This window comes from Protomyctophum bolini, assembly GCF_963924005.1.
Source record: "Protomyctophum bolini genome assembly, chromosome: 2".
Classification (NCBI taxonomy): domain Eukaryota; kingdom Metazoa; phylum Chordata; class Actinopteri; order Myctophiformes; family Myctophidae; genus Protomyctophum; species Protomyctophum bolini.
In genome coordinates, this window is record NC_137863.1 from 42,881,651 (window position 1) to 42,893,773 (window position 12,123).

Here is a 12,123-nt window from a genome sequence, read left to right on the forward strand (position 1 = left end):
CCTCCCATTGTCACCACTAGGTGGCAGCAGAGCCTACATTTTGCTTACCAGGACCCCAGGACAGCAAAATGTATTAACAATCACTTTAATCATATTCTATACTATCAAACAAACAGTAACCTACCAAACAAACAAACAATTCAACATAAACATTGTTTATTCCTCTTTGGCTAAAAGTAAGTAAACAAACACAAACATTTCACCAATGGCGTAAAGTAGCCATCTACATTTACTCAAGTAGGCTACTGTACAATTTTGAGGTGTTTTTGAGTGGTGCAACCACTCCAAGGAACAGCAATGTCCGTGGTCACCTATGCCCGTATTCACCTATGTGTTCACCTATGTGTTGGTTAATGAGCACATATAATGAGTACCAGTAGGGGCGCTGTTGTGCCAGAACAGAGAGAGGGATAGTGCTGCACTGTTGCCTGCTAATGAGAGAGAGAGAGAGGAGGGGGGGGGGTGGAGTTGCACCACTCAGTTCACACGGGTGTGATTCTTTCTTTACTTTAGTACGTCAAATTTTCTGTACTTTTACTTCTACTTTTACAATTATTGTAGGACTTCTACTACACTACAATTATTTGACAACTTAATTTAGCCTAGGCTATATGTACTAATCGCTCTATCAGCCATTTGAAAATAGCAGATCTACAGAATACCAATTTGACTCGCCCCTTTACCAACTCGCCCCTGCGAAATGTTATAATGTAGTTAACAGTTCATTTGGTATTTCCCTCCTTCTCTGAAATCTGAAATCAGATTTATTTGATTATTATAGTATAGTAATCGATCTATATATAACAATAACATGACACAGAGACGGTGACTGCTTAATTAAGTTAATTTAGGACCTTTAGCAGTTAATTTCGTTTTATTAAACTCTTAAATTCTTCAATCAATCAAGCACATTTTGATGCCAATACTTTTTACTAGGCCTACAGAGAGAGAGAGAGAGAGAGAGAGAGAGAGAGGAGAGAGAGAGAGAGAGAGAGAGGAGAGAGAGAGAGAGAGAGAGAGAGAGAGAGAGAGAGAGAGAGAGAGAGAGAGAAGTTTCTCAATCTCAACACAAGCGACCCTAGAATCCTTAGTTTATAGCAAACCCCCCCCCCCCCCCCCCCCCCCAAAAAAAAACCCCGTCTACATGGGAATTGTAGTCCGGAACGCAGGACCTCGCGCTTCTCGGTGCTTAGTGGTCCGCTGCAGAGAACTACATTTCCAGGAAACCAACACTGCCTTCTCCTTGGCAGCAAGCCAGCCAGGCAGCGCAACACCTCAGCCCCGCCCCCAGGCAGACACGGTAGTTTAGGAGCGTCTCTTCTCCTCCTCTTGATCGGCTACAGAACATTTTAATATTACTAGATCTGTAATAAACCGTTAGTTTATGCCCGGATCTGATCTATAAATGATGGATGTATATGCCACCGTACCGCGGTGCTGCTGCTGAAGAGGACACTATAGTTTTTTTTTTATCCAGAAGAGAGTCCAGTCCGATCTGTCCGTCCATGAAGCAGAGGTGAAGTTTTATTTTATATTAAGTGTCCTACAGAGCCAGTGCACTAACGACAGATGTTTATTTTGTATTTATTTATTCATATTTGGTTGGGGTTTTTGGGGGGGGAGGGGGGGGGGGTAAAAGTGCTTCAAACTGCTCAGCCAAATGAGATATTGGCAGATAGGCTAAAGTGATTTTAAACTAATTGTAATTTTTATTTGTTTTAATTTATTGATTTATTTAGGGTGGGGGGGGGGGGGGAACACGTCTGTGTTCCTATCTTAGCCTACTGCATGCATTGTGTCTTTGTGTAAGGCAGCATGAAGCAGAGGTAAAGTTGAAATCCTTCCAAAACTAAATATGTGTGCTTCTCCTGTCTTGTGTTTAAATATTGTCTGGGGTGTTTTAAAGTGTTTCTCTTTAAGTCAGTGGTTGAACACAGTGGAAAAATCACTTTCTTGTCAAGGACCCCCTGAATCGAATTTATTTAGAGAAGATGATGTCAAGAATGTGTGTCAACGTCTTTCAGGAAAAGCTTGACTTGTTTGTAGATATGGATAAATGGGCTATTTTCCAATAGCCCCCAAAACTAAAAAATGCATAGGGCTTAAGTGTTCCAGTAGACCCCTTGGGGTCTACGTAGGCTATGGACCACACTTTGAGAAGTATGCAGACATCTGATTGTCACTTCCTTGTATGGTAAACGCATCAAATTATGAATGACTGACTGTGACCTCACACTAGGTCTGTTACAGTAGTGCTATTTCTACTAGTTGAGCACAGTTATAGAGTTATATTTGTCATATACATTAGACCCGTAGTTTAACCCTTAGGTCCATTATATATATAAAGCATTTGAGCCACGGACCACCATTTGATGACGTTTAGCCTCTCAGACCCAATACTAAAGAATATTTTGTTGTCGTGCTGTAGGCCCTATATTGATGTGGTAGGCTACCATAACAGGCAAACGGCCCAAAATAACAATTATTCTACATTCTGTAATTGTGTAGACTTCTTGTAAATCAAGTAATGCAGATGTTCAATTGAAAGCGTGAGTGTGAAATGAAACCAAATTAACCCCTATGGGTTTCATTTTACATTCTCAAAGAGTTAAAGATCTAATAAGGGTCCATTGTTGGTTACCAACTCTCCATCATTTAGCTGGGGACCACCTCGAACCTCCTCAATAAGGAACACTGGTGGTCCCCAGCCCAGACCACTGGTTGAATGAAAACCACTGCATTATAGGCTTAAGGCCTATTCATACTCCAGTTTAGGTGATAAGGTGACCGTAGTTCGGTAGTTAGTAAAAACAGAGAGATGTGTTTGGGTGATGACAATGAGCGGTGGGTGGCTCGTATCAATGGGCAAGGGGGGCTCAGCCCCCCTGTCCTATGGAGTAAAGATGAGAAATTATTATTAAAATGTTTTAGAATAGATACTTTTATATTCTGGTATAATCTAAAGCAGCAACAGCATCACATTGTTACAAGAAAAACACAAAATAGGTCAAAATGGGCTGATTTTCTTACAGCCCAAAACGGCTTCCATTGGCTTTCATTGCGTTGAATGATTGACAGCTGCCAAGACACGCCTGCTTGGTTTACTTGCCCTAATGCCCGCCTCAGACCGTGAGGTCATTGGCTATTGACCAATCACAGCACCTGCTCGTTTGTGGTTGTTTATGTGAAAGAATGGCGGTGGAAGTATTTTAAATGAAATAAGTTTATTTACTTTATAATACGTTTTGTCCCGTGTCCGTGGAGGGGAAAATTAACTTAAGAGACTGGGAGCATATAGTCCATTTAGGATAACAAAAGGAAAGGAGACAAAATACGTTTTGTGAATTCTTCCTTGGGGCAGACAGCTGACCGCGCCACACCGGGACAGGTATTGTGGTCTGCTTAATTTATCTCACAAAGTTAAGAAACATAATCCCTGGAAGCGCTTGTGTGTGTGTGTGTGTGTGTGTGTGTGTGCGCGTGTGCATGCGTGCATGCGTACTGTCATTATTAATGACAGTATAAGAGCAGCTATCTGTACAGTGCCGTATCCAGGGAATAATCAGCAGGGGGGCATTCATATTTCCAAGGGGGGCACTTGATTTTTCAAGTTCACATCCATATATAGCAATTAAGCTCTCACATTGGCCTATACAATAAAACAACACAAAAGGCTTGGAGAAGGGCTACAAGTATAGGTTCCAATTATACACCAAAACAAATAATATAGCCTAATTATTGTAGCCAACAGAACAAACAAACAAACATAGCCTATATACTGTCATGTGGAAACACGATCGCATCGCACCAACAACACAATGAACACAATGAGCATCTCCACGGCGGGAGGAAAGTAGAAAAAAAAGACTATAGCCTATGCACCAACCATTAATCACCAACAAATAGTTGAGCATTTAGGCTTATAGTGTCTTTTATATGTGGCCATCTCCACGGTAGGGGAATATGAGTAAAAGTTTATGCACCAACCAAAAACAACAAGTCTATATAGTGTATTTATGTCGGGAGGCAAAGGGGGGGGGGGGATCTGCGCGTCTGCAGATTGCGCGTTTGCCATTATGAAGGCTACTTGGGTATTTGTCCCGTTTTACCTGATTCAGTGACGGTGTGCCAGAACCTCTGGCTTCTCTGGTGGAGAAGCATGCGGTGGTGGTGGAGGTCCGAAAGTTGAGCTGCTGCTGTGGAAGTTAAACAGCAGCCCTCTGCCTCACTGGAATAATGCTATCCGACACTCGCGAACCCCCAGTAATGTGATCCGACGACCGAATTTCGTTGTGCATTTAGTAGTGCTCGGTGCTCGAATGACTCCCCGCAATATTAACAACAACAGGCGACATGGCGTTGGTTTCAGTATCGTCATCAGTCTGCCTTTCTGAAGGTGCTGGTGGGTTTATAGAGTTTGGTGTTTTGGCTTTGAGCCAGTTCCTAATATCCATGATAAAATTTTACCGGTTTGGGTTTGTTTTCACTGTGACTGAAGTCTGAAAATATTTGAATTGACCCGGCCTGCGTGGCAACACAGGTAATGACGTAGCTTTTGGTGCGCTGCATCAAAACGAATCCGACTAGGTGCACCGACTAGGTGCCAGTGTACTTTTTATTATTGCATTTTTATTACTATGAATTAATTAGAAAATGTAAATTTATTATAAACACAAAGAACATGAAAATAACACATTATATATATTTTAAACCTGTAAAACATTAAAAATAATGGTGGGGTAGGGTTCTGGACTGGGGGGGCACAAAGTCTATCTGGGGGGGCAGTGCCCCCTAGTGCCCCCCCGTAGAAACGGCACTGTATCTGTACAAATACAAACAATGTTCAGTGGAGTGTTTGTTGTGGGCATGCACTTCTGTTGTTGTGGAGCACTTGCTGTAACAAAGTATAGGCCTGTAGTAGTGTCATTGCTGTACTTTGATATCTGGAATATGATGCTATTGCTGCAGGTTGAACTATAGTAGCATATAGTATAAATTGGATGTCTTATAGCCCCGCCACCCAAAATCACTGCCAGCCGGCGCTCAGTGACGTCATGTAGTTTTAGTAAAAACAGAGAGATGTGTTGGGGTGAGCAGTGAGTCTCTTATCAAAGCGGCCCAGTGACGTCATGTTGTAGTTTTAGTAAAAACAGAGAGATGTGTTGGGGTGAGCAGTGAGTCTCTTATCACCGTGGCTCAGTGAAGTCGTGTGTCTAATCGTTAAGTTTTGATGAAATGTATATTATTAGGCGATCAAACTAAACCAAAATGATAGAGCTGTGTTAAGAGCTTACCTCCTTAACATAAACAGAACTCAAAGGAAACTAATGCACTCAAAATGACTTAACTCAAACCAACAGACAGAAAAGCAACTATATATAATCTAACTGAACATAACAAAATGGTTGGGAGCTGAGGAGGACAGGTCTGTTCCCTTGCATGGTGTTCTGTGGTCTGATGTCTTCTTTATATAGAGAACTTCAATCATCATCAGCCTCTCTGAATGGCTGCAGCCAGCGCTCATGAACGCTCCCCACCAATCACTGGCTGGCTGGAAGTGTCTCCTCCAATCGCTGACTGTAGTCACACCTGTTTTGTATCCATTCAACACCCACATTCTCACTGTCTCATGCATCTACATCTGGCACACCACTTAATTCCAGGACCAAATCATGAACAAATACAACCACGGTCCTAACACCCATATATGGACCTTTTTTAATTGACTTTTTAGGGCCGGATAGGGCAATTTATTTTGCTAATTATCAAGTCCAGGCAGGGACTCGGGCCAGCCCAGTTGGGGTCCAGGTAGGGCCGGGCCTTAATTTCCGGGCCTGTTGAGAACTCTAGTTTTTGACGGCTGTCGGTTGCAGCTGCGCTGATAACTTTGAATGGATCCGATTCCGATCATTTGAAAATGCATGTGATCAGCCCCAATTCTCCGATCACGTGATCGGATCGGGACAACTGTATACCTACTCTTATACACAACTCGGTGAGCTTGTAGATCTGCTATTTTTGGAAATGAAAATAATTGTGTCCGGTATAATTGTCTAAACGAATGTATTGGACTGTAGACATGATGAGGTCAGCAGAAGTGTGTGTGTGTGTGTGTGTGTGTGTGTGTGTGTGTGTGTGTGTGTGTGTGTGTGCGCGCGTGCGTGCGCACTTTTTTCATTATTTTCAAGATATACAGTTAGAAAATAATCCCTTGTTTGAGCCGAATCGGGGTTGAACGTAGTTTGAGGAACTCCCTCTGGTGTTGTTATTGTGTATGGACTTTTTAAATTTGACATTAAGGAAGTATGTTGACAGGTAGTATGGGTATCTTCTTGTGGTGTAAGTGGATCTTGTAGACCAGGTCCACTGCAAGATGTTGTATTCTGTAGTCAAGCCTGAAGCCATTCCAGCCTATCAAAATGAGCGGGGGTGAGGTGGGTTCTGGGAGTAAGGCCAAGTAGCCCGAACACTTTGTTTTGGGAAGTCTGGAGCCTTGTTTTAAGGGCCTTTGAGCTGCTGTGGTAGCAAGAGTGGGGGTGGCGGTGGCTCAGGGGTAGAGTGGCCGGATGGAAACCGCAAGGTTGCCAGTTCGAACCCGGGCTCCCCCAGAGTCAGTGTCGAAGTGTCCTTGAGCAAGACACTGAACCCCTATAATTGCTCCTGATGTGCTGGTTGGTGCCTTGCATGGTTTCCGCTGTCATCGGTGTATGAATGTGTGTGTGAATGTAATGCACAATCTATGTAAAGTGCCGTGGATAAAGGCGCTATATAAATGCACCATTTATTTAAAAAGAGGTGCATCATAGCCGAATAAACCTTGTAGGCTCTTCAAGGTGTTTTTGTTGACCACTGAGGATATTCTGTACAGGAATATTGTTCTTTTGGTTGACCTTTTTGATTACATTGCTGTCAGAACCTTCTCTAAAATCACATACTGTACACCCACAATGGGCTCTTTTTCCTTTTTCCTTCACTGGACCATTCACACATGTTCCAGGAAGTTCCCAGCTCCTCAATTATTATTAATATTATTATTTTTTATATATTTAAAAAACAATATCCACATTTTTATTTTTGCCCCCTATATATGATAGTTTTTTTGTGTGTGAAAAGTCATGATGGAATATTCAAGAAGGTTACCTCAAGTAGCCATTTATTGCTCTAGGCTACTTCAAAATATTGTGACGAGAACTATATGGACTATATTACTTATTGGATAAAATATACCGTAGTTTAGTGATGGTTTGACAAAAGTTTAGTTTAGTGTTCTCGGGTTAAGATTATAAAAAGCATCTCAAAAGTATTTCAATTGTCACTTCAATGTCATCTGCGGGGACCCCCCTGAGTCCCGACCCACAGGTTGACAACCAGTGAGCTAGGTGACCTACCGTAGCCTCTTCATGTTTGTCTCTCTCTTTGTGTGTGTGTGTGTGTGTGTGTGTGTGTGTGTGTCGCTCCTTCCCTAATCATTAACTGTCTCTAGAACACACACACACACACACACACACACACACACACACACACACACACACACACACACACACACACACACACACACACAGAGCTAGCCCACAGGCGACAGTAACATCAGATAAAGAGAATGTTCCCGCAGCTCAGACTATTATGCAAATCCTCCATAGTATAGTCTAACTGTGATTAACGTGCACAGTAAATCATGTCATGTGCTTGTAGTTGTACACCTCTCTCACGCACGCACGCACGCACGCACGCACGCACGCACGCACGCACGCACGCACGCACGCACACACACACACACACACACACACACACACACACACACACACACACACACACACTTATTTATATTTTAAAGATTTCAATTTGAGATTTAGCGTTTTAACGATGTCATTTCCTGTCCCATAGTGTCCATCATGTCTGACAAGATGTCCAGTTTCCTCCACATCGGAGACATCTGCTCGCTGTACGCTGAGGGCTCCACCAATGGCTTCATCAGCACCCTGGGGTATGGGATTATAACATTATTACCCTGCTGTGTGTGTGTGTGTGTGTGTGTGTGTGTGTGTGTGTGTGTGTGTGTGTCCTGGGCGTGACATTAAAACGGTTTAGTAGCCATAAACGTCAAGACGTCTAATTGCCAATTAAGTACTGGAAGTCTGGATGCCACAGGCATTTTAATTTTATTTTCATCCATATTTTGAAAATTCCTCTAATCTGGTGTACAGGTGATGACATGCACATTACATGCATAATAGAATTACAAATTCTTTCTTTCTTTATAATGGGAGAATTGGCACTCAAAGCCTGAAAGCGTTAAACTGCTCCGTTGTACTCTACCATCGTCAATGTAGTAGGTGCATGGTTGCATTAGCAACTTCTGTGTTCTATGTAACTTGCACACAAGAAGGCACTATTCACCAGTTGGAATCTATACCAACAGCCAACGCTATACCTGACCTTCTAGCTAGCGGAATATGTCCGTCCGCCGTCCGACTAACCCCGGAATAGCAATGGGTGGACTTCCAGGCACCATGCAAGCAGAACAACTACAGAGAGCACTTTAACACCTAAGCAACAGTGCAAGACAAACTTTGTTTACTATGGTGATCCAGCCTAGGACATACTGTACTCAGTACTGTACCGCGGACTGGTTGCCGGAGGGTTTTCGACAACTCGGGAATCATGCCCCAGCTGGCCAAAGTGTGCCATCTCTGCTTGCCCTATATGGCGGCGCTGCCACTGCTTGTGCCCATGGAGTGCTAAGTGACGTGGTCCATGAGTTTGTGAATGTAACCTTTACGGCACCTAAAATATTTGTGTTCCTGTATGCTTTCCTTGTGTGTGGACATGAATAAATTGTGTGTGTGTGTGTGTGTGTGTGTGTGTGTGTGTGTGTGTGTATGTGTGTGTGTGTGTGTGTGCGTCACCGAAATAAGGACTTATTTTCTGTCCATTAGACTCCCGGTGAAGGTTCCTGTTTTCACCTTCAAAATAAGACTATAGAATGACCGTGGCCGTGGCAAAATACTGAATTAATTAATACTGGCAGGGAATGTGATTATTTAACCTTGGAAAACCTGTTACTTGATCTGCACTTGTTTCCCCTTCATCAAACCTCTTTGCTGAAAATTGCCGATCTGCTACCTCACATTACAACTCGCATTACGAGACGCTGTGAGCTTGTAGATTTGGCTATGTTCGGCTAATGTTCCCGTCAGAAAAGGAATTCTATAGGGTTTCTAAGTGGTTAATGTAGAAAAAGACGGAAAATAAAAACAAACATTTGGTGGCCTCCCTATAGGGATCCCTGTTTTAGAGCTGTCTAATCTCTAGGTACTGTCCGGGGACCACCAGTGGCTTCCAGGTGGTCCCCAGCTAAATGATGGAGAGTTGGTATAACCAAATGGACCCTCAGGGCCTATAGGCTATAGAATAGATCTTTAACTCTTGAGAGTGTACGCTCTCAGAGTTACATTATTGTTAAACATCTGCATTATCATTACTTAATTTACAGTTTCTACACTATTAGAGAATGTACAATAATTGTTATTTTGATCGTTCTTTAGACTGTTATCTCTCTTAATGGTACCAGCATCAATGCAGCTATGGGATTGTGGACAAAATATTATCCAACGACAACAACGTTTTGGGTCTGAGTCGGCTAAATGTCGTCCGTGGCTCAAATGCTGAATAAATAACGTGGAAAGGGTTGAAAAGTACTGCTCTATACACTGACCCACAGCCAAGTCTCAGTCACAACACAGTCATCATATCATGGCCTTTCTACCGATCCACAACCGACACACACACACACACACACACACACACACACACACACACACACACACACACACACACACACACACACACGCACACACACACAGTCTTGACAACTCTTGGCTCGAGGCCACGGTCTGCAGTCTTAACCGCCAACTCAGCAGAATTCTCCAAACTGCCTGCCTGCCTGCCTGTCTGTCTGTCTGTCTGTCTGTCTGTCTGTCTGCCTGCCTGTCTGTCTGTCTGTCTGTCTGTCTGTCTGTCTGTCTGTCTGTCTGTCTGTCTGTCTGTCTGTCTGTCTGTCTGTCTTGTCCGTCTGTGTATAAAAAGAATGCAGATCCACAAAGTTCTTCATGCCGCACTGTGAGCTTGTACATCTGCCATTGTTGAACATATAGATTTGTTTTTCTTTCTTAAAGGGGCGCTCTAGCCTTGAAGGTTACATCATAGGCCAGCCAAGGCAAGGCATTTTATTTTCTTAGTTTAGAGCACTTTGTTTTTATGTTTGTTTAGGGCACTAAATGACGTTGTAAGGCACAGGACATTTTCAGATGGGGCTCAATGTGGACATGAAAACGTTTGAGAACCACTGGCATGCAGTGTTGTTTTTGGCTGCAGATTTAGATTTTAGTTTTAGTCATATATATAGTCTCTTGAAGAGTTTTCATTTAGTTTTAGTCACCTGGAATGATTTAGTGTTAGTCTAGTTTTAGTCGACTAAATATCACACGATTTTAGTCGACTGAATCTACAGTTGATTTAGTCGAACAAAATGTATTTTGGCGGGCCTTGATGCCGTCGTAATGACTGTTTTGTTGTTGTTTTGTGTTGTGGGCTTGTAGATCGGCTATTTTCAGCATGCAACTAATCGTAAAATGACTTATAGTGGATCTCTTGTCCACTATAGTCCCTTCCTAACATTTTAGTCTAGTTTTTATTTGTTGACGAAATTGTCAACATATTTAGTCTTAGTTTTAGTCACCATAGCTTAGTTTTTATTTAGTTTCCATTTAGTTTTCGTCAGTGAAAAAACGACGAAAAATTTTCTTCTTAGTTTTAGTCGAAGAAATCAACACTGCTGGCATGAATGAATAGATAATGAATAATAGATAATAAACGGGTCGGCGGTCATTATCCAGATATTAGTTGTACACAGACACGCGTAACGTACTGTACGTGCACACGTACGTACGTGCACATATAAGTACGTTCAGACAGATGGACGACCGGCGACAGACCAGGTGGAAAACATCGCCTCGGCCATGACACTTCCCGACGGACTGACTGACGTGAAGCGTGACTGACTGACGTGAAATCCAGGTTTTCATAGTAAACTGCGACCTATACCGTTGCAATAATGGTGTATCATGTAGTCGGTAACGGAGTGTAACATAGTGTCCTGTTGTTGTTGTTGTTCTCCTCAGCCTGGTGGATGACCGCTGTGTCGTCCAGCCCGACGCAGGAGACCTCAACAATCCTCCCAAGAAGTTCAGAGGTAACACACACACACACACACACACACACACACACGCACACACGCACGCGCGCGCGCAAACTCACACACACAAGAGGTATAGTCGATGGATATTGTGGCCTCCTGGTGGCGCTATAGCAGGTCAGGTAGGTTATTGTGGCCTCCTGGTGGCGCTATAGACCAATTGCAGGTGTTGCATGTTATTATATGCCTTTCACGGCAATCGGATGCTGCGTTCATGATTTGAGGTATTTTGTGTTTCGCAAAAATCGACCCCTGCTTGTGGCGATGTAGTAGGCCGATGTTAAAAGGGTGGCATTTGTTTGTTTTACCAAAGTCGGCCTCCTGATGGCGCTATACGAAAAGCAGATGTGAGAAATGCAAATGTTCTTCCTTGGCCTCTAGTGTGCATGCAAAGTTTCATGAAGATCGGTGCCGTTCTACAATAGAATAGGCCTGTTGTAGCGCCACCATGAGGGTGAAAATGCTCAAGTGACATGTTTGTTTTCACATGTGCGGGCCAAATGTCACAGAAATTGCATAATGCTACATTCATGATTTGAGGCATTTTGTTCAAAACGGACCAATCCTGCAAACTTTGGAATGCAATCAAAGGGGATGAAATATGGGGAAGTGGGCAGGTCCGTGTTGATCACATGACTATAGAGATAGTGTATACTGTATACTGGTTTGCGTGATGTATGGATAAAATGTGTACGAGTAATATAAAGAAAATGGTGGCGCTATAACCGGCCGCTGTGGAGTAATTGGGGCAGCGAGGTTCGTCGTTGGCATCCAGGGAGTGTGTGTGTGCAGAGTTTGACATCGGCCGGGCCAAAGGTGACGGAGATTAGCTGTATAGGCCTACACAGTACACAGACGACTGTCCGTCC

At 43.1% G+C, this 12,123-nt stretch overlaps 1 protein-coding gene across 1 annotated transcript in view; it reads left to right on the forward strand.

Annotated features, from left to right (window-relative positions):
- Nucleotides 1–1,438: 1,438 nt before the first annotated feature.
- Nucleotides 1,439–12,123, forward strand: part of LOC308334304 (inositol 1,4,5-trisphosphate-gated calcium channel ITPR1-like) — a 121,134-nt gene continuing 110,449 nt past the window's right edge. The window contains exons 1-3 of the mRNA XM_080790986.1: nucleotides 1,439–1,516; nucleotides 7,885–7,984; nucleotides 11,181–11,251. Of these exons, the coding sequence (XP_080647112.1) occupies nucleotides 7,893–7,984; nucleotides 11,181–11,251 (163 nt within the window). The 5' untranslated portion in view covers nucleotides 1,439–1,516; nucleotides 7,885–7,892. The remainder of the gene's footprint in view (nucleotides 1,517–7,884; nucleotides 7,985–11,180; nucleotides 11,252–12,123) is intronic.